At 41.6% G+C, this 22,994-nt stretch overlaps 1 protein-coding gene across 4 annotated transcripts in view; it reads right to left on the reverse strand.

Annotated features, from left to right (window-relative positions):
• ESCO1 (establishment of sister chromatid cohesion N-acetyltransferase 1) overlaps positions 1–22,994 on the reverse strand; it is a 54,663-nt gene that overhangs the window by 18,511 nt on the left and 13,158 nt on the right. For 3 of the 4 annotated variants that reach the window (XR_016441391.1, XM_090039793.1, XM_090039792.1), the window contains 2 exons: positions 21,007–21,118; positions 7,038–7,169 (listed from right to left, as the gene is read on the reverse strand). Coding sequence is in view for 3 of the 4 variants with exons in the window: in XM_090039793.1 (XP_089895919.1) it covers positions 7,038–7,169; positions 21,007–21,118 (244 nt within the window). In the remaining variant the exon portion in view is untranslated. Of the gene's footprint in view, positions 1–7,037; positions 7,170–8,875; positions 8,955–13,347; positions 13,410–21,006; positions 21,119–22,994 lie in introns of those variants that run through there. The other variant, XM_090039794.1, reaches the window with a different exon arrangement.

Raw genomic sequence — 22,994 nt, forward strand, 5'->3', positions numbered from 1 at the left:
TTTCAGTGAAACTGCCTCTAAATATTTATCATTTTTCTTTTGGTTCTATTGTTCTGTATCTACTATTTTTCTGAAGAGAATTTAACTGAATATATATTTTTTTAATACAAGATAATAATTCTGTGCAGCTGTTACTCCACAACTTCTGAAATCCAGAGCCTTACAACTCTGCCTTTAAAAGACAGCCTGTGCTGAGAAATATTTAAAGTTTTCCCAGGTATGCTGGCAGTATTCAAAAAAAGATTTAGATTTAGATCACTTGATTTTATGGTTTAGAGTAAAAAACAAAACCAAATACAAATGGCATCCCTCTCATTTTGAATTTTGTAGTATTTCTCAAGAAGTAGATATAACCTTTTTCTCTATTTTGTCAAAAATCCTAATGCTTACAAACAAAAAGGAACAAACTATTTCCTCCTAAACTACCAGTATGTTGATAAATCACCAGAATATCATAGTTCTAGCATTATTCTTATATCATATTTTAAATGTTCAACTTTAGTTGATCAAGTATTTGCAAATATACTAATACAGTTTTAATGATATTTTATGCAATTTGCTGGTATATTTTCCTTTAAAAATAAATCCCCATGAAGACCTGGAGTAAAAAGAAAGCGTTTTCATCATTCTGACTTCGAAGTGGGACTCTACACTAAGGTCTTCTAAGGTGGGACTGTGAACTCAAGTAATACAAAATGTTGTTTAGAATTAAAAAAATAAATTAAAAAAAATCAGTATTAAAGTTGGCGGAATGAGCCATCACTTTCTTTCATTTGTATCAAAATATTTGTAACTCTGCATTGTCTGGGAAAAGGGCATGATTGTAACCATATACCCACAGAAGTAAGCTATACTGTCATTAGATAACTAGTTGTTGAGATTCTGTATGGCTATTAATTGTAAGTAATAAAGGCACACTAAGTTCACGTTAGTCTATCAGAGTAGTATCATCCATTTAGTAAGCTGAAACCAGCAAGCATTCTCTCTAACACCTGCAATGTCAGTGGATGTAGATATCTATATTGTAGGTCACTAAACTAAGATGAGAGAGTCCTTTACTAGAGCTGACAAACTGCTGGGGAAAAAAATATCTATTTGCATTATTATCACTTAAACATTTTCTAATTCATATGCACATATTCTATTTAAACTATTTTAAAAAATGACTCAAGATCGTTTTTATTGAACCCTAACAATGCACAGAATGTGTATGAAAAGAATGACAAAATAATGAATAGCTTAAACAAGAAATCTAATCAAGAATAAAGGAAATGTTGCCTATTACACAGCAGTTGCTGCACTGTTTGCAGTATTGCGGCACTGTGATAGGAATACTAACTGTGACAGTGCAGTTTTGGTGCAGCATTTTTTGGTATATTCCAGCCTAGTTAAGGGGTAGAATGAGGATACAAGTGTGACTAAGCCATTTTTCAATAGCGATGGCAACTCTGGTGTAGCTTGGAAGTGCTTGCACCTATGTAAGTTCTGCTATGCTCACAACATAAAGAACTTCTGATGTACACTTGTCCCTTGAAGATATACAAACTAAGGATACAGAAGAATGCATTAACTATATATTTCTGAATTTTAAAAAAGTTCATATAAAAATATAAAATATGATATGATGCCCGGCACTGGTTTTTTTAATACACCAGGCATAACCTGTTTCCAATCACTGCCTCCCATATAGATGCAAATAGCTTGAAAATTATAATTTTACATTACAATACATAATTGTTCTTCCTAAAAATGTTTATGGTGTTGTAAGAGTGATACTGTAGCTGTGAAGGTCCAAACATTAAGTGAGAAGTAAGGATTTCTTAGGATGAAATCTAACAGACCAACTGAAAATGTTTAGATGTGGAAAAAATAAAGAACCTTATTCCCGGTAAATTCTTTAGTATGTCTTAAAGAAAAGAAGTTACGATAAGGAAGTTAACTTCAACTGCACACCCCTTTTTTAATCTTTTGTAATAATCAAATCTTGGGTTTTCTTTAATCTGAAAACTATAAAAATTATTAATGTGGGCTCTGATGCAAATCACTCCTCTGTAGGTACTGTATACCTAAGACTAGACATATAGTCTTAGGTATACAAACATGTATCCTTTCATGCCCATGACACAGACTACAACTAAAAAATTAAAAGACGTTAGCAAATATGAACACATAATTTAAGATTATACAATGCATAAAATGGGGCAGAAGCTGAATTATAGCTGTTTGACTTTCCAATCTTAGTTGTCTTTTAAGGCAACTTTGATTAGGGCCTTTGTACATGCCACAAAATTGGCCTTTAAAGCAGCTTAAATGCCCTTTTGCACCACTTTAATGGAGTTGCTGTTTGCACGCTTGGCGGCATATTCCACTTTAAATGACTTCAGAACGTAGCAAGATAAAACACCTGAGGTATTTTAGTTTGCTACCTAACAAAGTGCAACTGTGCATGGGTTGCTGGAAACCAACATGCTTGGGGCTTGGTAGGCCACACGCAGCTCAGGGGCTGTGAGACTGGGCCCGGCCGCAGCTCATGAAGGCGGGCTCCACTGAAGGAGGAAAAAAAAAAAAAAGCAGCAGGCCTGATCTTTTTTTTTTTCATCCCAAAGCCTGCCTGCCTGAGCTGTGTAGGGGCCTGGTGATTCCTTCCGTGGCTGTATGGGGGCTGGCACTTTCCACCGTGCCTATGGCCTCCCCTGGGACAGCCTGGGTGCCCCTAACAGGGACTGCTCAGCCCACCAGCAGCTGCCCCCTCCCCCCCCCCCACTGAAGAGGCAGCTAAAGATCAACCCCCAACCCTTGTGTATACCCCACAGGGGTTTAGTTCGGTTTAATTCTCCCTACACTGAAGCGGTGTTTTAAAAACCCACCATTTCAATTTAGGGAGAACTAAACCGAATCAAACCCCTGCGGCGCGTACAAGGAGCCTTAGACTTTTGAAAACGAACCAGGAAAAAAGTCATGACGTGATGGATTGGCGCCTTGGGATATCAGTAGGGATATAAGATTTAGATCCAGTGTACAGATCTCTCCTACCTTAACTAATTCTTGACAATAATGTGCTAGGTGAATCAAATGAAATTAAATGAGACCAGCATACTTTGCAGATTTGGTGGTACAGGCATAATGAGACTTCAAGAATCCATTCCAGCCTCTGGAAGGAAGAGCACATGTCCTGGGCTGGAGTATGTACAGTGATGATTGATTCTTCAAGGAATTTAGCTGTTAAAATCTAAAGTGTACTGGAATATATTTCAGTAATGGATTTACAAAGACATAGCTTTGTCAAAGGTAGGGATAACAGAAGACATACCCCTGGTATATGAAGACTACTCCCCCATCACCAAACTTTAGCCTCTGCTCCAAAGTTGCATGACCTTATGAAAAGCCTTAACAATGGGTAAAAAGAGACAAATCCCTTGAAACAGTCAGTGTTAAAGGGGTGTGGGTTGTAGCCGTGTTGGTCTAAGGACATAGTCAAACAAGGTTCTTTGGGTGAATCTGAACACCAACTGCTGATACTTCCTTAGCCAGACAAAGGGTTTTTGAACCCAAAAGCTTGCTTAAAAATTGTTTTCCAACTATTTAAGTTGGTCTAATAAAAGATACCAGATTCATCCAAAGAGCCTTGTCTGCCTTGAAACAATCAGAAAACTGTGAGAAGAAGGCCTAAGGGTAGAAAAATGTAGACCCCAATAACAGCCAAGAAAGCCTTGTGATAGTGTGCGCAGGGCAAGGGCTGGGAACGAGACTCTGATCTGGCCCATGCCCAGCCTCACACCACTCTGCCAACTCAGAACTGAGGGCCTGATCTGGTCCATGCCCAATCCCACACCACTCATTCAGCTCATGGGGCTGAAAGGTTAGACACTACTATTAGAGCATATTCTGGGATCACAATCATGTGAGAGGCAAACATTACTCTGTCCTTCCTATTTATTAGGAGGAAATGGGCCCCAGGGTGGAAAAAAGCTATTAGCATTACAGCATTAACGACTGACTGGAACACAATAAGGAACAAGAGACTATATCCTGATCCTATCACCTAGCCTCTCTTACTGGGGTTTTTCTATCAGTGTCTTACTATTTAGGGCAGAAAAACCCATAGAACTTGAGGGGTCCCCCTACATTTACAAGCAATTGCCACTTTTAATCTTCACACCCAGCTACATGGCATAACACCTGAAACATCAAGAACACTCTATAACATATCATAGGTAAAAACAGGGAAGACAAGGTCATTGCCAGTGCCTTGCTACTGCAAAAATAGCTATTACTTGCTCAAAAGGTCTGGGGAAAGGACCATGAGCAACACTACAGAGGCAACTACAACTCCCACCTCATGGGTCCAGAGGTAAAGCAATCAATTTCTCCCTAACAGTCACCCCTTTAATGAAGAATCTGATCATTTTTTCAAATACTGACACTTTCTGAAAAAAGGGATAAAATAGAACCATTCACAACTTTTACTACAGATTTTTGGTATTAGCCCCTTCACTCCCATACTAGCATTTTAGATGGACATAATATTTTATTTAAATTCTGCTATTTTTAGGTTAAAATTAACATTTTGGGGTTTCTTTAAGCATAAGAGGAGCAAAAAGGGCCAAAGGCTGACTTTGAAAAACACTGTTAAGGCTCTTTTAAAAAGCAAGTTATGAGACTGTCTGCCACTGATATTACTATTGTATACCAAAGCACCAAACCCAGGTGAGCAAACTGAAGAGGGGGAAAAAAAAATGGCCAGTGATATGATGGTTTGTTATAATTACACAATGTTCTACATGATATTAATCCCTATGCTATGAAACTGTAGAACTGGTCAAGAAGTGAACATAAAAAAATTCAGTGATTTCCCTTATATCTAAAATGCCTATTATAAAAACCACTACGCCTATTACAATAGCATATCATTCAGAAAATAACAATGTTGTGCACATTCCCTGAGCTAAAAAGTCTGCTCTGGTGGAATTAAAAACAAACAGACAAACCAAACCGCTCTCACCCATGTGATCATGTGTCCTTTTATACAACCTTGTTTCTATGTGTTATTTGAAAAAAAATTCCCTAGTGTTTGAACTTACTCATAAACCACAAACTTTCTCATTATAAAGCATTATCCAATACTGGCTTCCATATAAATGAATGGGAGAAGAGAGTACCTTGAAATGGTCTGTGGGTACGGACAAATGAACTTTAAAGTCACTTTGAACAGAAGGGATGAGGCTGCTGCTTATAAATAGTGTCAAACATTACAACGTAACTAGCATATCTGCATAAATAAGCAGCAATACAAGCTAGCCAATTGCCTTGGGACAGTTTAGCAATTGAATTGTAACAGCTTTTATCCGTTTCCTTTGATATTAATATCACTGTTAATTTTGTTAATAACTTATCCTACACTGGGGTGCTCAATCCCCAGCTGACAGGCCAGATGTAGCCCCCAGTGCTGTGTCATCTGGCTCGCAGGACTCCCTATGGACTCCCATGGGCAGTGCCCCTGCATGCTAGGCTGGCCATGCAAGGCCCAATCCCAGTGCACAGGAGCCAAACAGGAGAAGTGTGCGGCCTCCGAAGCCTGATTCCAGTGGATGGGGCCAGCACAAGGCCCAATCTGGCCTATGGACCAGCCCTGCACCATTCATCTGACCCAGAAGGCCAAAACAATGAACACAACTGTCCTAGACATTATCTTATGACAGTAAGGAACAGGTCACGTCAACTGCTGCAACTTTCATCTTCCTTAAAATACTTGTCCACTCTGCCCCAAGGTCCCTCCAGTGGCATGAACAGCTACAGGCCACATCTGCTCAAAGGAAAGAGTTGCTCTTATATTAATTACCATTCCCCACCCCCGTACCTATTTGTCTGTATAATCTCTCCCTCCCATCACCCCACTGTCAGTCTAAACTATTAAACCCAGATGTGGTGTGCCCAAGCCACCTTATTGCCAGTTGCTGCAGTATCTACAATAGTGAAGAGACTCCTGGGACATGTTCACTATCTGCAGACATCATAAAATGACTACTTTGTCAGATAATGGACAAAGCATGTACGTATCATGCTGCCTTTTATCACATGATCAACTCATTCTTCTCTTACAGCTGATTTTTTTTTTTTTTTTGCAGAAACACCAAGAAAGGATATTTTTGGGGTTATTCAGCCAGTCAACTGAGAAAAGAATGAAAGACTCAAGTGTTTTATCAGGACTAGATAGTTGCAAAAGTATTAGTGCAATATACTGATTTTTTTAATGGTAACTGGTTCAAACCCAGCTCTAGATTTAAGAGTACTCCAATTGCTGATTGGCACCTACATGAAATGAATTGGTGGCCGCAGTTCAGTTATCCTGGAGGTCTTATCTCTTGAGTGTAGAGTACTGAAGGTAACATGTGTGATAAAGAAAATGGACTTCATGGATTCTGATCTGAATTTCAGAAACCGGGGCAAGTTTCCCCTATAAATCTTGTAATATCAGTTTATACAAAATAACTGATTTTTCTACAAATTTGAAACTGTGCAAAACTTCCAAGTTTGTCTAAAATGTACAACTCAATGACAAACATACCTATTAAGCACACAATGTAAAATTCTATTTTTTAATTTTACACTGTAAAAAAGAAAACAGCCTATTCAATAAAGTTTAAACACACTAAAGCTATGCCAAAAATTTCCTAGCTAATCTACTTCTGAATTACTGCTATTTTAACTTAGCCCATTTAAGGAAAGCAAACTGAATAAGAAGTTCTATGGCATTCTAGAGAAAACGGTAAGCCCAACTACTAAATAAAGAGGACAGAATAAAACTGAAACAGATGTGTATTATCTTGATGATGAATTTTTGTAGCTTAATTATAACCACCTGTTACGCTTTTAACAAAACCATCATTTTCTAGAAATGGATTTGTAATCTACTGTGTTTTTTTAAGGGCAAGAATTTATTACAATAAATTTATACTTCAAAGCAATCTGAACTTGAGTTAATACACTATGAAAAATATGAATCTTATTCTTTAAAAAGAGGCATAAAATTATCTTACCACATATTTTACAGCACTAATGAATTGATTGTGAAACAGCAGATGTTGAGTTTCATCCTCTGGATTTGATGCAGTATAAAGCATTCCACAAATATTGCAGGAAATAGCGCCAAATCTCTTTTGTCCTGCATCCTATTTAAAAGAAGGTATATTGTTCAAAAGTACAGAACAGAAATGGAATTCAATTAAGGGATTCCATAAGTAGATATGCAATTAAATAACATCGGTAGACACAGCACACAAGCTAAAATGGAGGAAGGGAAAAATACAAAAAATAGTGACTGGAAGCCTTACCCTCCTATAGCATTCAGACAAGTTGTCAGTCTCAAGACAGACCACAGACCAAGAGGGGCATTAAGACAAATTTTCCCTCCCCAGTTCCTTCAGGTCAGAGCTAAGACACATGCATAGAGCAAAAGGACTATTCATATTTTATGAAAGATAGAATACAAAGATATTATTAAGATGCCATTACCTACTCTGTTACTTGTAACAACCGTTATTGCCTAGTATAAAAAATGCATTACTTATTGTTTCCCACTACCAACTCCTGTCAGATTATAAATTCGTTGGGTGTAAACCCTTTCTGAAGATCTGGAAAGTGTCTAGCATACTTTGGTCACTACTATGAAAATCCAGAACATGGAAATAAGCAGTAACAAACTTACTGTATTTACCCAAGGGATTTCAGAATTCTGTGATGAAACTAAATATTTTCATATCAATTGGCTAGCATTGTACTTTTTTCTCTTCTCCTTTGGTGGTATATATGTATAAGAGACTTATAATATCATGCTCACCATCAACAAAGACAGTTCTGAATATCAGCTTTACCATACTTTGTATCTGGTTTTAAGGGAATAGTTCACGTCGCAATTTTCAACACAGATGATAAGTACTCATGATATAAAAGAAACCTTCTTCTCCATCTTGCTGTTTCTGACATTAAATTTATCACCTTATTTTGCAATCCATTACAAACTTTAGCATGCAAATGATTTGTTGTTCATTCTTTAAGCAGTGTTGTTATTTCATATGAAGTACGCAAAATATTAAAAAACCCCTTGGCAGTATCTAATTCTCACATATAGCATTACATGAATATATACTGCTTGAATTTAACTTAATTCAGACCTTTATAAAAGAACAGAATCATTTTATAATAGTCAGTGGAAAGATTTTTGCAGCATGACTAGATTTTTTCAGTTCACTTCCTAGACGTTCTTGCAACTTGAACACGCTGTATTTACCTGAATCCAAGACAACCTTGAGTTTTAGACTCCCCACCAATAACTAGATTCTATATGTGGAAAATTATAAATTTGTTATAATTGTCCATGTGTCGAATCTAATTATTGGAGGGTTATTTTGAATTTATCCTGCCTACAGCAATGCCAATAATGAGGGGCAGGACCTCCACCCATTATCCCCCTGCTTATTTCCCCATGCCTGTGCCTGTCACCCCTACCCTTAACCAAATCATGTGTATGCCTGCTCCCCTGCTGCCTATCCCTACCATACCTATGCCTAACCCCCTGTCACTTGACCCCAAACAGTGTCTGTGCCTGCCCCCACTACCCTCTGCCCCCATCCCCATGTCTGTACCTGTCCCCCTGCATCCTGGTGCCTACCACCTTCTCCACTGCATGAGCCATCCCAGGCCAGGGCTGAAGTCAGAACTGAGCCACCGCATATCTCAGGCCAGTACAAAAAAACTAAAACAAGGTTTTTTTTCCCCCCACGCCTCATGTTGATTGGGCAGAAAAAACCTTGTCTTGGATTCAAGTAAATATGGCGTAAGTTGGATCTGAAAACTGATAAATAGATGCAGACAACAGACTTACTTCACAGACTTATTTCAGAGGGCTGGGGCACATAACTTCTGAGGAGAGGCTGAGGGAACTGGGCTTATTTAACCTAGAAAAGAGGAGACTGAGAGATACAATAGCAGCCTTCAACTACCTGAAGGAGGGTTAAAAAGAGGATGGAGCTAGACTGTTTTCAGTGGTTGCAGATGACAGAACAAGGAGCAACAGTCTCAAGTTGCAGCAAGAGAAGTTTAGGTTAGATATTAGGAAGAACTTTCTCACTAAGAGGGGTAGTAAAACACTGGAACAGGTTGCCCAGACAGGTGATAGAATCTCCATCCTTGGAGGTTTTTAAGACCCAGCTAGACAAAGCTTTGGCTGGGATGATCTAGTTGGGGATGGTCCTGCTTAAGGGTTTGACTAGATCAGGGGTAGGCAATTATTCTGGGCAGAGGGCCGCTTACTGAGTTTTGGCAAGCCATTGAGGGCTGCATAACAGGCAGCCAGGGACAGATAAATATTAATTTTCTAAATTTTTTAGGGGCCCTGTGGGCCAGATAGAATAATCTAATGGGGTGCTTCCAACCCGTAGGCCACATTTTGCCCACTCCTGAACTAGATGACCTCCTGAGGTCCTTCCCAAATCATAGGTGAAGGGAGAAATTTTTCTTGCGGGGGGCGGCTAAGTGTGTGCACACATGCACATGTGCTCCCCCCCGCCCCTTGGGAAAGTCTGTAGAGGAAGGGGCGGGGGGAAGAACGGTGGGGCTTTGAAATGAGGCTAGGCCTGGTCTGGGCTGTGCTCAGGCCAGGCCAGGTCTTGGGGTAATCAGAGCCCAGTGGCTTCTCCAGGTGCATGGCTCCGCCTGCTGTGCACACCGTGGGGGAGCCAGGGGAGGGTGAGCATGTTCCCCCACCTTGGTTCTCCCATGCTGCATTCCTGGAGGAATATCTGGGCTCTGATTGTCCCACAACCCAGCTCAGCTGGGGTCCCATTCACAGTGAATGGGGCCCCGGCCAGGCTGAATCACGGGACAATTGGAGCCTGGCGGCTCCTCCAGAGGTGTGGTGCAGCACTGAGGAGCCAAGGGGAGGAGGGGGGGAAACATGTGCCCCCCTGATCTTTCCACAGCGAAGGGTGGGCCACAGCTGCGAGCTGGGCTCTGCCTGCTCCCAGCCTCCGCATCTCGCTGCCACTGCTTCGAAAGCAGCATGGTGTCATGTGCCTTGCTGCCCAGCCCACCCAATGAGGGGTGTACATGGTACCACGCTGCTTTCAAAGGTGGCAGTGAGTTGCAGAGGCTGGGAGCAGGTAGATCCCAGCTCGCAGCTGCAGCCCGCCCTTGCCCCATGCAAAGATCAGGGGAGCACATGCCCTGCTGCCTTTGGCTCCCTGGTGCCATACCTTTGGAGGAGCCACTGGGTTCCAATTGTCTCATGACCCGGCCCAGCCCCCCCTTCACTTTGAAAGGGGCTCAGGTCGGGTCAGGTCATGGGACAATCCCTACAGTGCAGCATGGAGTGGGGCAGGGGTGAATGATTCGCCCCTGCCCCTATCCCAATCCCACTGCCTCCTGCACTGTGGGGGTCTTGACCTGCCCCCTGTCAAGCCCTGGTAAAGAAAGAAACTTACCTGCCTGCTAGGCTGGCTGTGATCCTGGCTGTGCAGGGATCTGAGTGCACGCCCCTCTCCCACTTTTGCAGCAGCCTGTGGCCAGGCTGCTGTCCAGCCATACCTGCTGCCCCCTGCATTTGCGGGGGCTGAGCCCAGTTAACAGCCCCCTTCCGTCACCTAGGCTTCCAATCCTAATGTTCTATGATACACAGAAACTGTTGTGACCTCAAGCAAACCTGCTAGTGAAGTCTAGACTTTAGAGCCTCCTGATAAATTCACTGTAAGAAGTATAGACTGCTAGTAATTGTCACAGGGTACTTCAAGTGACAGAGCACTTCAAAAAAAAAATAATACCAACTAGGTGGAAGGTAGAAACACAAGAAAGGCTGTCACTCTTTCCTGTCATTTTGTAGGATTTATAAAAGCCTGTAGCAATCTACATATGAACCACTGCTGCAAACAAGCAACTGAGAAATCACTGATCTATGCTCAGTATCACAGGTCCTATATTCCCATGGCATGTAAGAAGAAAAAGAAAGTGATCAAGGTATGATAGATTAAAAAGGGCAAGGGTATCTGTTCAGATCCTTGAAGAACGCTTAAAAAAAAAAATCAGGTAAATAAATCTTAAACATTCAAACACGTAACAGTGCTATTAACTATCCTTTTGAAGCAAAAGTATCTGCATTCAAATGATTGAAAATGTAAAGGTTATTATATTTGAATGTTGGTTAGTTTGCCAACAAAAATCCTTGAACACAGGAAATCACCAAAACAATAAATGACAGAAATCCTCAAAATGTGTCAATTTAGTTCATCTAGGGCTACCAGCAGATATTCAGCATGAGTGTTAGGAGTACACCTTCTGAATCAGAACTTCCTAGATCTTAAAATGCTGGAGGCTATAAGTGCAAGAGGAACAAGGGAAAAACTCTGATCATACCTTGTCCTCCCTCCCTTTCAACATCCACTCTCTGCCACTGTGAGACAGGATACTGGGCAATAAGGGCCCATGGTACAATCCACTCAGTGGCTGTTGTTATTATCTTAATGTTTCTGAGAGGCATAAGAGAGCCATATTGGAAATTCTAGTATACCTCATATATCTGACAGGATATTTTTCAGGATTTCATTAAAATAACACTTTTAATGTATTCAACAACCACACACATAAATATTTACCATATACTAGGGTAATGCAAGAGACCCTTACAAAACACATGTGGGCTTCTCTCAAGCTCAGCAGAGTGGTAAGGGGTTAATTTGTTTTAGATAAATATATTCTGCAGTCCATACAGATTTTAGCTAGCAACTAAACTTAAAGCAGTATTTTAACTCTGTTACACCACTGTGCACCATCCCTCAAGCAAAAAATTGTTGTGCAGGATGGAGTGCAGGCTCTTCAGGGCAAAAAACACTAAGCTAACTAAAATCAAGAGCAGCAATACAGCAGAAGGAATTACATCTTCTTCTTCTTAGTGTTTAAGAGGTTAAAAAAAATACATATTTTGACCCTATAATTGGAAGTGGCAAGCAGGAAGACCTGTCCAGAGGGTGGGGGGTATGGAGGGATATGTACCAACCCTGAGTAATCCTTTTCAGAACTTGGTAATCTACCATAATGCAAAAAGCTTCAGCACAGGATAAAAAACTTCACTTCTTTTTAAAGTTGGAAATAGAGAAAAAGGCTTTTTATATTACTATAAAATTTCAGCTGACAGAATCCCTTTAACTCATTTTAAGTTAATATTAGTTCAAGTTGATTGTGTCCCTTCACTATTCTTCACAAGCCCCCATTGGAGCATGAGCTGTCAAGACTTTGAAGACAACTAGTAAATGGTGTCAAGATGATTAGTTCCCAGAAATCCAGCAGAACAAAAGGTTTTAGAAAAGCAGTAGAAAGAGCAGAAATTAGATTACTTGTCTTGAATCCATTCTTCTAGTCACCAAGCAAGAACCCTATATTAATGATTCTCAACCAGCGTATTGCAGCACCCTGGAGAAAAATTACCGTATTTTTCGGACCATAAGACACACCTGACCATAAGACGCACCCAGTTTTTATGGCAGGAGAGACTATGTGTGCCGGTGGCCGGCCATTTTTATTGCCGGCTCCCGGCCACCGGCACGGGCGCCGGCTTCCGGTGTAAACAAGCGGCGGATGTCCCGCTCGGGCTCCACCACCTCCGCGGGCAAGCTCCGCCCCGTCTCCCCGGGACATGGCATAAACAAGCGGCGGGTGTCCCGCTCAGACTCCGCCGCCTCCGTGGGCAAGCTCCGCCCCGTCTCCCCGGGACACGGCATAAACAAGCGGCGGGTGTCCCGCTCGGGCTCCGCCGCCTCCGCGGGCAAGCTCCGCCCCGTCTCCCCGGGACACACACCTTTGGACCATAAGACGCACCCTCGTTTTCCCCCCACTTTTGGGGGGGAAAAAAGTGCGTCTTATGGTCCGAAAAATATGGTAGATGCTTTCAAAGTGCCACAGGGTGCCACGCTATGTTAGCACTGTTAGGTACAGAAACATGATTCACGAGAGAAACCCTGAGTTCTCAAACAGGAATCCATGATGTTAAAAATCATTTGGACATTGTGATCTTTCCGAGTTCTGTGCAACAGAAGAATTGCTCATATTTTTCCATAGTCAAAAAGAGCGAAAACTAAAGAGCTAAAAAGTTTGAAAGGTTGAAACCCACTGGCCTACATAAATTAGGAGTACAGAATTGCAAATTCTGTAATGCAGCAGACAAACAACTCTGGTAAGTTAGGCAAACTCTATTAAGATGATGTGGGCTCATTGCAAAAAAGCATTGCGTTACATCAGGGCCAAGTTAACATCCAGAAGGGCTAAGTCCTTTGTTTGTATTAAACAAGGGGGAAAAAGTCTTACCAAATTTCTCCTCTTTGAGACGGTGCATGTCTGCCAATCTTCCATTTTGGGTTTAAGGAGCCCTGCAAGCAAAAAAGGCATTTGGTGCCTTTGTAGGAGACTGAAGGGAGCCCTTGCTTTGGGCAAAGGATAACTCACTTCCCTCCTTATAGACCCTCAGGTAGAGGGAGATATACTTTGCTGAGTGAGGATACTAGAATAAGGAACAGAACAGCCAGAAAACAGAGCGGCTGAAAATGAAAAATGAAATGGCAAAAAGAAGACAGACGTTCCAAAGAAGGAAGTGATTTCCCTCTTAGACCCTTCACAGAAAGGAAAAGGAATGGGGATTCCTATGGTGCTCTGTGCATGCCTGCAACAACAGGCATTTCTAAGGTAAGATACTGGGCAGGTCATCCTGTTGATCAAGAAGAGGGTCAGCAGACATGCCCCCCTCAAAAAGGAAATAAACTTCAAACGAACCATTGGGAAGACAAGTCCAGTTTACTTAGAGAGATAGTGCTTTAGCCAGGGGAGGCAGAGCAATTTAAGGCTATTTTTAAAATAATTATTTTTATGGAATTATCGGTCATGAATTAATTACTATTTTAATAGTATAAACATGTCCAATTATAAAAAGATACTAAGAAAAGGAAATGCAAACAGTATTCAGTCATGGATAATATGATATCTCGTAGTTATCAAACAACTCAGATGAAGAACTTGAATATTCCATTGTTTTATAACACATATAACCCTACAATTGGAAGTAGAATAGTTAACTTTTTCAGTTTTATAATAAATAGCTTTTACCAAATTAATGTAAGTAAAGATCACTGTTTATAAATTAAAACAATTAAGATTAAAACAATAAAAAGTAAAACAATTAAGATTGTAAGCTTGGTAAGAATTTAGGAAACAAAAGAAATTTAGGTCTCCCATGAACTGTTTTTTTTACTAAATTGTAGAACTGGAAGTATGACCAAAACTATTTTTTTAGCAAGCAGACACTGCAGAAGCATATTGTTTTTATTAAATAAAAAATAAAATTGAATTATATGTTCATTTTGCATCATTTGGATGCTCATTTAACTTTAAAGCACATAAATGTAATATGTGAATTTAAAAAAAATGGTAGTCCATAATTCTCATACTAAAATAATCCATGAGGGGGTGAATTTAACAAATTTTCAGAATAGTTTGTTATATTCATTTGAACACAAGAACAAATCAAGGCATGTCCAGACAAGCGTGCACGTGCATCTCCCGGGGACAAACAGCAGCTGCACATAGTTGTGCTGCTGGTACTTGTCCCCAAGTAACGTTCATGCACGCATGCACACGACAAGTCACTCTGGGTGGGCTAAAGGAGGCTGAAGCCAGCATCTGGGCTGGCCACAGCAGCATTACTTGAGATCCTGGGGGCTTCCTAGGGCTACGAGGTGGTGATCCAGCATGCAGAGCCTGGCCGATAGCCGGAGCGTGGCTCTGACAGTCCAGACTCCAATTTTGGGCAGCGCACGCTACTTCCACATACACCGCTCCACTTTTTTCAGGTGCAGGGTTTTTTTTGACACTGGGATAGCCCAGGGTCAAAAACACTCCCAGTGCACTGCAAATCAGCAGTGCAGTGAACACCTGCACGTGCGGTGCATGCAGTTTATGGTGCCGCAGAATATACCGCGTGCACACTTGTCTGCACATGGCCTCAGAAACTAACACTATCTTTGACCTTATCCAAGTCATAATCCTGCTACTCATCTCTCCTTGATCTGTAAGAGAGAGATCACATTTGCTTACCGCAAAAAGGACAAGATTTAAATGTTGTAAGTGACCTTAAACATAAGTCTCCTCCAACAGAGTACACTTTTGGATGTGCACATGTGCAACAGCCTATTTCTATTCCTTTATATTGAAGTGCTATTGCTAAGAGCATACTAGTAATTACAACTGAATTAGAATTACGTTTCTAGCTATTACTATTAAAATAGCTTATAACTATACAGCAACTGAATTTAAATTGGCTACACACAACAAAACATTTTTATTATATTTATTTTTAAAGTAAATAATTGATTCATTTTTAAATCAAACTAGCATTCTTTGATTTGGTACTCAGATACCTGCAACGCAATAGTACCTAAGCATCTTTGTAAAAAGTCCATTCAGAAAATTTTGAACTACTGCTGATATCTAAAAATGTGATTAAAAAAAAAATCACAAATTCTCATAAATGGCAACTATGCATTTTAAAAATAGGATTTTAAAAAAACGTATTTACTGATTTAAACTCTTTCAAGTAACTATATTTGAAATTTTTCCTTTTCAAATCAGGTATTTTTCTATATATGTGAGTACAAACTATCAAAACCATACACAAAACTACCATGAACCATCTCTACAAAAACTAGAGTTAACAAATATGTAGTATTTTACAAAAAAGGTTATTTTGCAGAGGACAACTTTCTCTATACATATAGAATGTTGCAGTCTCATGTCTGAGAAAGGTAAACCAAAAAGTTTCACTGCCACATGGACTGTCACTCTTTGATTAAAGTGAACTACAGGCCTGACTAACGTCTCTTTTGACAAAAAAACCCAACAAAGAACTAATCCTGATCCAAGTAAGTGTTAATTTTAAGTATTAATGCTACAGAATGAATAGAAATAATAATATTATGGAGGTCTTTTCCTTTTAGAAATATTTTGTTATGATTAAGCATCCCTCTCTTTGGCTTGAGAAATATGAACAAGAAAAAATGATGAATTTGTTGCCAATTTAAACTTATTTTCTAACTTTCTTCATGAAAACCATCCTTTTTACTCTAAGATTAATACTCTAACTTAAAATCAGAGAAAAATAGAGCTAGAGAGAACCACAAAAGGCCATGTAGTCAAGGGGCGTCAAACTCTTCTAGCCCTGCAGGCCAGATGAAGGGAACACGGCTGGCCTGCAGGCTGGACCAGACCCACAGACCAACCCCATGCACCACAGTCAGCATGCAAGGCTGGTTCAGCACAGGTAGCTCATGCAACACCACCCTGGTACCAGTCCAGGGCTTGAATGTGCCATACATGGGGGCATGTTGGGTACGTACTGCACGAAGTGCTGATACCAGTCTAACTCTGTGTGCTGGGTCCAGTCTGTGGGTCCGACACAGACTGCCCTGGAGCCAGTGTGCAGGGTGCTACATGCAGTGCAACTTTGGATTGGCCCCCTGTGCTGCATACAGGTTCCAGGCTCTGGGCATCCTAGGCTGACCAGTCTGGGGCTCATACCGCATGCAGATCTGACATGGGGTGCATACTGCATCTACATCCAACTGACCCTGTGCAATGACTCCAGCATGCTTGGATGGCTTGTGAGCCTGATCTGGCCTTGGAGCCACCATGCAGATTCAGTGCAGTACAGGCATCACATGTCATAAGCAGGACTGGGGCCAATACACACAACGCGTGTGCTCAGTCCAAGACTCATGGGCCAGATCCTACTGTTCAATGAGCTGTATGCTTCTTTGACACTGCTGTTCTAGTTCAACTCCCTACCCAAAAGCAAGATCATACCTGTCTAAAACATTGCAGACAAGTGTTTATAGTTTCAAGGGTCAGAAAGGACCTGAGCAGATCATCTAGTCCGATCCCCTGCCATGGCAGGAAAGAGTACTGGGGTCAAATGACCCCAGCAAGGTGTTCATCTAACCTCCTCTTAAAACCCCCCAGGGTAGGAGCCTGCACCACCTCTCTTGGAAGTTGGTTCTGGATCCTAGTCGCCCTGACCGTGAAGTAGTGTCTCCTGATATCAAGCCTAAATCTACCCTCTGCCAGCTTGTGACTGTTATTCCTGGTCACTCCTGGCAGTGCTTGGGGGAATAGGGATTCCCCCAATGCCTGCTGATCCCCTCTGACTAGTTTATAACAGGCCACAAGATCCCCCCTCAGCCTTCTCTTCTGGAGGCTAAACAGGTTCAGGTCCCGTAGCCTCTCCTCATAGGGCCTGCCCTGCTGCCCCCCAATCATGTGAGTGGCCCTCCTCTGGACCCTCTCCATGCTGTCCACAGCCCTCTTGAAGTGCGGTGCCCAGAACTGGACGCAGTACTCCAACTGCGGCCTGACCAGTGCTGCAAAGGAGGGGGAGGATCACCTCTTTGGACCTGCTCAAGATGCATCTGTGGATGCATGACAAGGTACGGTTGGCCTTCCTGACTGCCTCTCCACACTGCCGGCCCACGTTCATCTTGGAGTCAATGATGACTCCAAGATCCTTTTCCGCCTCTGTGCTGACAAGAGGGGAGTTCCCCAACCTGTAGGTATGGTGCAAGTTATTCCTCCCCAGGTGCATCACTTTGCACTTGTCTGTGTTGAATCCCATCCTATTCTCATCCGCCCACCCTTGTAACCTGTCCAGGGCTGATTGTAGCCTGTTGCTTCCTTCTAGTGTGCCCACATCCCCCTACATCTTAGTGTCATCAGCAAATTTGAACAGGGTGCTTTTTACCTCCTCGTCCAAGTCACTGATGAAGATGTTGAACAGTGCGGGCCCAAGGACCGAGCCCTGCGGAACCCCACTGCCCACGTCCTTCCAGGTTGAGTAGGACCCATCCACTACCACCCTCTGGGTGCGGCCCTCCAGCCAGTTGGTGACCCATTTGACTGTGTGGGCATCGACACCACAGTCCCCCAGTTTCTTAATGAGAACAGGGTGAGAGACAGTGTCAAAAGCCTTCCGGAAGTCCAGGAAGGCTATGTCCGCTGCTACCCCTGCATCTAATGATTTGGTGATCTCATCGTAAAAGGCCACCAGGTTGGTCTGACAGGACCTGCCACTGATGAACCCGTATTGATTACCCCTAAGCATGCAGTCCCCTGGAGGCCCCTCGTGGATGTGTGCCAGAATAATTTTCTCAAACAGCTTGCCTAGGATCGAGGTAAGACTAACTGGCCTACAGTTTCCCGGGTCCTCCTTTTTCCCCTTTTTGAAGATGGGAACTACGTTGACCCTCTTCCAGTCCTCCGGCACCACACCAGAGCACCACAAGTGCTCGTAAAGCCGTGCCAGGGGTCCTGCAATGACCATGGCCAATTCCTTTAGAACTCTAGGGTGGAGATCGTCCAAACCGGCTGACTTGAATATGTCCAGTCCCTCCAGAAGTTCCCTAACTAGTTCCTCACTAACCCTTGGCCCAGGTGTGCCTCCCCTGGGGCCCGAGGGGGGCCCAGCAGAGAGGTGGCTGTTCCGGTCCCTACTTAGGAAGACGGAGGCAAAGAAATCATTAAACATGTTAGCTTTGTCGTCTGGTTTATTTAAACTGGTCTTGAGAATGGAGATTTCTCAACCTCTCCAGGTAGCCTGTTCCACTGCTTTACCACTTAGTGTTCAAAAGTTTAGTTTAATATCCAAACCCAATTACCACTGCTATAATTTAAGACCAGTACTCCTTGTCCTGTCCCCTGTGGACACAGAGAAGAATCAATCACTGCCCTCTTTACAACTATCCTTCAGGAATCTGAAGACTGTTATCAAATCCCTCTCAACCTTTTCATGTACAGACTAGGCAATCTCAATTCTTCCAACATTTCTTCATATGTCAAGTTTGGCGGACTACAAATTTTATTGTAAAATGTATTTTAAATGCAGTTTTGTTTTAATGGTATTGTATGCCTCAGTTTCCCTGACTGACTTGTACATGGGGAAAGAAGGGGTTAAGAGACAATGAAGCCAAAGGAATACAGGAAAGTTGAAGGACATGCGTCTGGATAGGAGCAGCCTCAACAGGTAGGGTTTGGCTTGGGATCTCAAGAATCAGGAGAAAGAAAACAGATAGGCTACTTTGGGAGCTGAGGACTAGAAAGAAAGCAGCTAACTTTGGGGTGCTCAGGGCTATATGAGCTAGCCTGAGTACAGTGTTACTTGCTTAATCTTTTGGAGGGGAAAAGGATTTCTTGCTGGGTGGCCTTTGGCTCAATAGCTGCCTTTTTAAAGATACATTATCTGCTTTGCTGCTGGAACTTCAGGATGCACTTCTTATCCCTATTAAGAGTTAATGTCCCTCATTCTGAAGTCAATGAGAAGGTACTGCCCTGAGGAAGGGCTGTAGAAGACCCGAGAGGGTGAGGCACCAAAAAGCTTTGGCTTCTCCTCTCCACTCTAGAAGTCATGCCTCGACTGGCTTCAGGAGTTGGAGAGACCAGATGAAGCTGAAGGTGAGAGCCCTACTTAGGTTCCCATGACCTCTAATTATTTTTGTTGCTCTCTCTGAACAGTTTCTAAATTCGTTCATATCTTTCTTGAAATGTAGTGTCCAAAACTGAATAAAATACTCTACATGAGGTCTCATCAATGCTGAATAGAGTGGAAGAATCACTTCCCTTGACTTGCAAGTGACATTCCTGATAATACAACCATGTTGATAATATAATGCTGTTAACAGTGTGCTCTTGTTGAAAACAAGTCAACTCATATTCAGATCACAGTCCGCTAGTGCATGCAATTATTACTTTTCAAGTGCAGCACTTTGCACTTACCCTTACTGAATTTCATTCAATTAATTTTTAACCTTTTCTACAGTTTATCAAGGTTATCCTAAATCCAAAGTGTCAACAACTCCACACAGCTTGGTATTATCTGCACATCCCTAAAATAAGGTATACACATAATTACTGAGACTACTGCAGATTAATTAAATGTATCCCACAACAATTTAATAACCTTAAATTTATGAACTTGAGTGGCAATGAGCAAAGTATCTGTTAGTTTGTAATGCCATGCATACGGGAGCAAGGTCCCTGCTGCAATAAAGAGCAAAACTTCTGACTTGTATTCCTGGTATATGTTTTTGGAGGATTAAAGACTTTCCTATGATTTTACTTCTTAGGTACTCTATTTTTGTAATACTGAAGTGTGAATATCTGATAATGTCTGTGTTAGTTCTGCTGTGGCATTTTGTGTTCCTTTTCTCTAAGGACAATTAGTGTGCCCCCTGCCCCAATTTGTGCCAATTTGAAATTGTGTTTAATAGTTCTCAATATACTACTACTTTAGTGGAAATAGCCATACTTACTAGTTTACCAATCATGTTTATTTCTTTTTATTTCCCTCACAGTATTTGCTATTGTTGAAGCTCAGATGATACGATTAAAAAGTATCAGGGTATAGGGGGAAAATTTCATGATCTTTGGTTTTACATAGTGTCCCGGAAAAATATTTTCTCATTTCAATAAGCATATGCTTTTTACATTCAACTTTTTATGCAAGATACGTTTATGCCAGATACATTGCTTCCCCACCCCCCTACAGCAGTTCTATTAATGGAATAAAACTGAGGATTTGCTAATAAAGATAATTTAACAGTCTTTTTCATTCCTTTTCTATTCTTCTTTATAGTAAAAATCTTTGTATTTGAATAAATAAACAGTTTACTTAGAGATTGTAAAAAAATTGGCAATTTATTTAAAAGCAGTTCTATTTTAATCAATCATCACTTTTCCTGCCAACTTTAAATGACAATAATTCAATAAAAGCGTAATAGTTAGTGACTGCAAGACTAGAGAAAAGTACACTGATTGTCAGCTAAGTTTAAGGCAAGTTCATACAGCTTAAGCATAGCGAAATTAAAAATATTTCATTGTAATCATTAAAATTTCAAAGAACTTGAGAAAGTTATATAAAAAGAATGTACTTACAATTATCAGCTGCTTATCACCATCTTTTCCTGCTTCTTTTAATTTCTGAATATGCCCTTCTGATGGTACGCTACTGCACCTTGGTGTTAGTGTATGATTTGACAAAGGGACCCTTTAAATATAAACAAACTTCATATAAAAAAGGCTGTCTAATTCTCTCCAACTTACATACTTCAATACAGCCATATTTGACAGGCATTTTCAAAAATGTACTTTAAAAGGTACTTTGATTTATGCTCCTAAACATGACAGTATGCATTTTACCTTATAATTCAACTGAAACATAGGAGGGCAAGTTTAAAAGGATGAATTAAAAAGCACACCATTTGTTTGCAGCTATATATAAAGAGATGATGTGCTATCCTTTACACTGAAGCTTACATATTTCAAGACCTTGAGATCATGATTCTTTCATTTGCCAATTCCTAAAATTCTTCATTTTAGTGATGTAGCAATATCATTTTTAAATTATGCTAGTATTTACATTCAATACCACATTGCAACAGACTTATTGCCACCAGCTCGGCCATGACACCCCCTAGAGGCCCTGTCACTTCTGCCTGGTTCAAACTCTAGTGCCACTCTCCCTACATGACTTGCCTGCCATTCCTTATTCTTAAATATTATAGGTTGATTCAGGGAGGCTGCTAATAGTCCTTAGAGTGCGCTTTAATCCCAGTAAGTTGCCACTCTCCTGAGACCCCACTGGCCTCAAACCAGCCCTGAGGCTTGGTAAGTCCCAATCAGCCTGACTAGGCCCCCTGTAGGGCACCAAGAGCCTTAAGAGCAATTTGTTTGGCTCCTTCACCTCCCCTACACTATGCCCCAAGCTTCACAGATGTTCTCTCTCACTGATGTAACAGTTCATACATTTGGGCCCCCTGGTCCCCTACTCAGTCTTACACTGTTCCTCAGTCCTGCATGCAGCCCCTCCTCCAGGCTGTTGGACCCTCTACTCTGGCTTGGACTGCTCTGGCCCAACTCCACCATTTCCTGGGCTCTTGGACCTTTAGGTTTGGGTCTCAGCCATTTTCTTGGCTCCTGGGCTCCTCACTGGGGCCCAATTTCAGTCTGAGACTCCTGGGTTATTGGTCCTCTAAATAGGCCTTGAGCTTGCCCCTGCAGGGCTCAAGGCTAAACAACCAGGATAACTCAAATAAACAAGAAACATCACCACCCTCTGGTAGACACCTCTCTCCTCCAGGGATTTAACATAAACAAAACCCACTCGCCTGTAAACCCAGTCTTTCTTAGGCCAGGAGACTTGCCTCAGCTCCCAGAACTGCAGGTTTGTTCAACAATATCCAATCCCTTCAGGAACCCTGAAGCGGGGAGCTCCACTTCTTGGTTGTTGGGAAAAGACTACCTGACAGGTGCAGGCTCTGAGTTTATATAACACCAGTCTGAGCCCTCTTCTGGTCAGGTGAGTTCCTCATTAGCTCCTCTCTGCCACCTGCAAGCAGTCTCTCAGACTGCTTAATGTCTTAAAAGGGCCCTGCTACACACATGAACCAAAATTATTAGAAGAACACTTGTATGTAATTTCACAAAATTTCTACTTTGAAAACTACTTATTGTCATGTTCAGTAACTGCCCAATATCACTAGAAGAACAGCTACATATGTCTAATTATCACACCACCTCAAGTGTAAGAACTGAAAACTCTTCCCCAGATGTCTCAATGGGTCTGCAAAGGTTATGCAGACACATGCCATGCTCAGCTTCAAAGCTCTTAATGGAATTTCCCTACTGCATGGAGCAGAGAAGACGCACTAGACCTGCTTGCCTCGGAAGTAGATTAGCGTTCTGATGGCCACTGGGCCTGTGTAAATAGGGCACTTTTCAATTCAGATTTGGCCGATTTGGAGGACAGCGTTTCAATTCGGAGATTCAGATCACTGTCCCAAATCGATTCGGCTGAATTGGCTTTCCAGGAGTCGGCTCTGATTCAGAGAGATTCGGTGATTCAAATCAGCTGGGGAGAGGCA

This window comes from Crocodylus siamensis, chromosome 3, assembly GCF_052110815.1.
Source record: "Crocodylus siamensis isolate JL-2025a chromosome 3, ASM5211081v1, whole genome shotgun sequence".
Taxonomy (NCBI): Eukaryota; Metazoa; Chordata; order Crocodylia; family Crocodylidae; genus Crocodylus; species Crocodylus siamensis.